Raw genomic sequence first — 4008 nt, 5'->3', positions numbered from 1 at the left:
CCCTTTAAACACAGGCAACATCACAGGCTGTGATCAAATCATATTTTTAACACTACACACAGTGGTACTTGTTTATATATCTAGAATAAAATCCTTTAATTTTTAAGGTAATAATGCTTTCAACTTAGTGCCTCTGATCTGCGTTGAGGAAACTGTGTTTGGCTGTCGCCTTTGTTTAAGGCCACGTATCTGCATCGTTTTTTTTTACAGCTATTAAAAGTCGAATCTTGAATATTTTATATTTAGAATATTTGAGTGACCAAACTATGTTTGTTATCCATAGTAGAACCCGAGTAATAGGAAGACAATCCTGAAGAAGAGCTTAGAAGAACCGAATAAGGACTAGTTGGGCACGAGATAGGCGGGGCCAGTGTGTGGGCGGGACTGACAGCTGTCTGTAATGAGCACGAGCCAGATGAGGCGGGCCATCTTGTTTCATCTCCCTCCTTGTTCTTACCTAAAGTAAAAGGGCGAGAGAAAAATATCCATGTTAGTTGAAGGGTGAGCACGACTAATAACCGTTAGTTTCATTAAAACCAACCCAGGGAATGTATTTCCTCATTTTCGTGATGAGTTCCCAGTGTTACCTAACACTACAGTATCAGATGCTTCCTCCCATACTGTTGTTCCTTGAACGGAACGCAATGTGTCTCGTGCATCGATTTCTGTAGCTGATCGAAGACAGATTGCGGTTGTTTTCTGTGAGAGAAGCCAGGGTCTGCCGTAGACCATTTACTAACCAGTGCTATTTCTGCAAACATGTCCTTCAAACGGCCTAGCTTATTGAATAAACGTCAGCAAGCTACAGTAGAATCAAAAAATTTAACGTGCCGGGGATACGGAAGGAAAAGCTCACACACACACACACACACACACCCTGGTAAAATAACAAACAAGCAAACATATATAGTTTTAAGAGAGAGTGGTACAGCATTGTATTTCGTGCCTATGGCTTTGGTAAGCTTTGATATTAGGTAAAAGTCTTTTCCGCAAAAATGTGGCATAAGTATAATATGGCATATTACATTATTGCATATTATCATTTGCAATCACTCTTAAGTTCTTAAACTGTCGTATGTTAAAGTGTGTTTGTTCATAGTTTCAAACGGATGTTTATAACTACTTGAAACAAGTGTCAAACGTGTTTTACAACTTTCCTTTAGTTACTGCAACGTGTTTATTACTCTTTTATTAAAACTTCGTTAGTAGATGTAATTATTTATAAACCTGTTTCAGGATTAAGCCTAGAGGTGAGGAACGGGAATGTTCTTAATGTGATTAAATATTACTAGTTACAGCTTAACTCGTACCTAATATTTAAACATTTATAGACGTTATTAACACTGTAACTAAACGACTTCATAACACCAAACCGAATTTAAACCATTTGAAGCTTTAGACGTGTAGTTTCGCTTTTTTTAGTGATCGCTTCTAAAGAATCTGTAAAGCGAAACGTTGAGTGTCTAATTAAATACAACATTTTGGTGTTCTAAGGTATTTTATTTCTAGTGCTGATAGGGCTTTGTATGACAATATGCAATATAAAAATGGAATAATGGGATAAACTATTTCAGATATCAGCAAATGTACCCCTACTACGCGCGGCACCAAACATCACTTTCTTTAGATGTTGACTTAACGTTTTAAGTGGTTGCCGAGATCAAACTTATCCTATTGGTTTACCACCCAAGTTTTAAAAAAAATTAAATCGAAATTTATTCATACCCCGAGTAATTCACGTTTGTACGCTTCCAGTTTCTACAGAAATGGGTCTTTTTAAAACAAATAAATATGGTGTAAAATGCTGTATAAATCAATAACGAATTAGGTGCTGAATCATAAATCTTTCCAAAGTATTAAAAAGAGGGAGCCACGCCCCCTGCACCGAACATGTTGATTCTAAGTTCATAAGATTTTCACCATAATCTAAAGGCACGTATAAACCCTATACTCACATGACATCTTTATAATGCATTCATAATATCATTTAAAACTAATAAGTAACACTAGGCAACATTTTCAATGTGTCAAACGTTGTGTAAGCGTTGTGTAGGATAATATACGGAACCTGGAGTAGTTTCAAAACTATCCTTTGTTCTTTGACAATGTACAGCTAATAACTGCGTTCTTGCTTGAGAGGTGTTTTGGACGGACGAGTTTACCCGAAAGCCGTTGTTTTCGACAACGTTTCTAGCCACTGGTGAGAATCTGCGCTAACATCTCGAAACGTTGTCGAAAACTTTCTAAAGAGACTCGTTGTTTATTGTTGAACATCTTTCAAGTAAATTGATGTCGGTAAAAGCATTCTTGTTGTTTGTTTTATTAATTATTATTTGCAGTGCTAAGACTACTGTTTGTAAATGTCATTAGGTAAACCGTGTTTAAAACCAATATAACTAGGCTTGATGTTTGTTTTTCAGTTTTGCGTAAAGCTGTACGAGAGCTTTTCTGCGCTAGCCGTCCCTAATTTTGCAGTGTAAGACTAGACTCACTAGAGGGAAGGCAGCTAGTCATCACTACCCACTGCCAACTCTTGGGCTATTCTTTTACCAACGAATAGTGGGATTCACCGTCACATTATAACCCTCCCTTCCACGGCTGAAAGAGTGAGCATGTTTCATGGGACAGGAATTCGAACCCGCGACCTTAGATTACGAATCGAGTGCCTTAACCACCTGGCCATGCCGGGCGCCAGTCTTGGAGTGAATGTACTGTAAACCAGTAGGTGTAAATACGAGGATTTGAAATATGTGCTTCTACCCATAAAACTCTACAAGCCCTGAAAATAATTAGAAGGGAAGTTAGAAAATAACATCCCACATAGTTGGTCATTTGTGAAAAAGGCTTGTTTTATCTTTCCATAAATCCCCAAATGTAATGAGTGAAATCCCCTTAAGAAACTTCCCCTCACTATACAAGATCATGGTTAAAAGCATTGCGAAAACTTCCCTAAGAGAATGCACGTGTCTGGTGATTCGGGCACTTCTTTTTAATCTATGGGTGGCGATTTCTGAATCTCACCATCGAAATGCTCACCCTTCCAGCTGTGGGGACGTCATAATGTGACGATCATTCCCACTTTGTGTTAATAAAAAAAAGGTAGCCAAGAGTTGCTGTGGTACTGACTACCTTTGTTTTTCTAATGAGTCTGGTCTATCACTTCTAAGCTAGTGATGGCTAGGATAGATATCCCTGGCGTAGCTGTGTGTAGCTTAACAAACGAACTTCTCCTGGTGATGAAAGCTGACACTAAATTTGAGATGTTTAAATTATGAATGTTAAAACTCGATAGTTCGTGTAACTGATAAAATCGAATTCAAATATGTTTCGAATCCAATATCAAAACAAGTGTCTTAAAGGAATGATTCTCAACAGAAGTCTTATGAGACTTAATACATGGCATATATATATTTACATTTTAAGAAAAGCTTACCAAATATCTTCGTTACATACATTGTGACCCTAGGCGAACATTATTGGTTTGTCTGTGGATTGGAAAATTCAAGTTTCAGACCGCGATATATTGCTAAAAAAATCTGTTACCTTTCTTCTGGTCAGTAAACTGAAATCTGGAAGTACTATACCCGAGCACGAGAGTTTCTTTCTTAAAGATAGAATCCTGATAAAAGTTAGGTGCACCAGTGTGGTTACCAATTGAAAGTTGTTTTAAACCGTTGGATAGGGTTCTTCAGTCTGAGTTCTTTGGGGTCTAAAGATAAGTTTAGGAACCATGAAGATGTTATTCAGGTTCGAACTGCTAAAACTACTCAACTGGATGGATTTTCTTTATTTGTGACAATTGTAAGAACATAGAGAGGAACGACACCTACCGTCAAGTGGACTCCGATCCGGAGAATCCAAAACCAAGGAAGATACACCTTTACATCGTTGCTTTTAACGCCATATTGCTTTCGGTGTTGACTTTGATGTTATGTGATGTACTGTCGGCCTCTGTATCAACTGTCCTTCCATCATTGAGTTTCCAGTGTTCATCTTGTTCGTTGTAGT

General features: G+C 37.8%; 1 protein-coding gene across 1 annotated transcript in view; it reads right to left on the bottom strand.

Moving 5' to 3' along the window:
* Positions 1–204: 204 nt before the first annotated feature.
* The window catches only part of LOC143245946 (uncharacterized), a 19123-nt gene continuing 15319 nt past the window's right edge, over positions 205–4008 (bottom strand). Inside the window, exons 3-4 of the mRNA XM_076492196.1 lie at positions 3831–3891; positions 205–457 (exon numbers count right to left, since the gene is read on the bottom strand). Of these exons, the coding sequence (XP_076348311.1) occupies positions 243–457; positions 3831–3891 (276 nt within the window). The 3' untranslated portion in view covers positions 205–242. The remainder of the gene's footprint in view (positions 458–3830; positions 3892–4008) is intronic.

The sequence above is a fragment of the Tachypleus tridentatus genome, chromosome 3 (assembly GCF_004210375.1).
Source record: "Tachypleus tridentatus isolate NWPU-2018 chromosome 3, ASM421037v1, whole genome shotgun sequence".
Taxonomy (NCBI): domain Eukaryota; kingdom Metazoa; phylum Arthropoda; class Merostomata; order Xiphosura; family Limulidae; genus Tachypleus; species Tachypleus tridentatus.
Note: the sequence above shows the minus strand (reverse complement) of the source record. Positions and strands in the feature narration are given on the sequence as shown.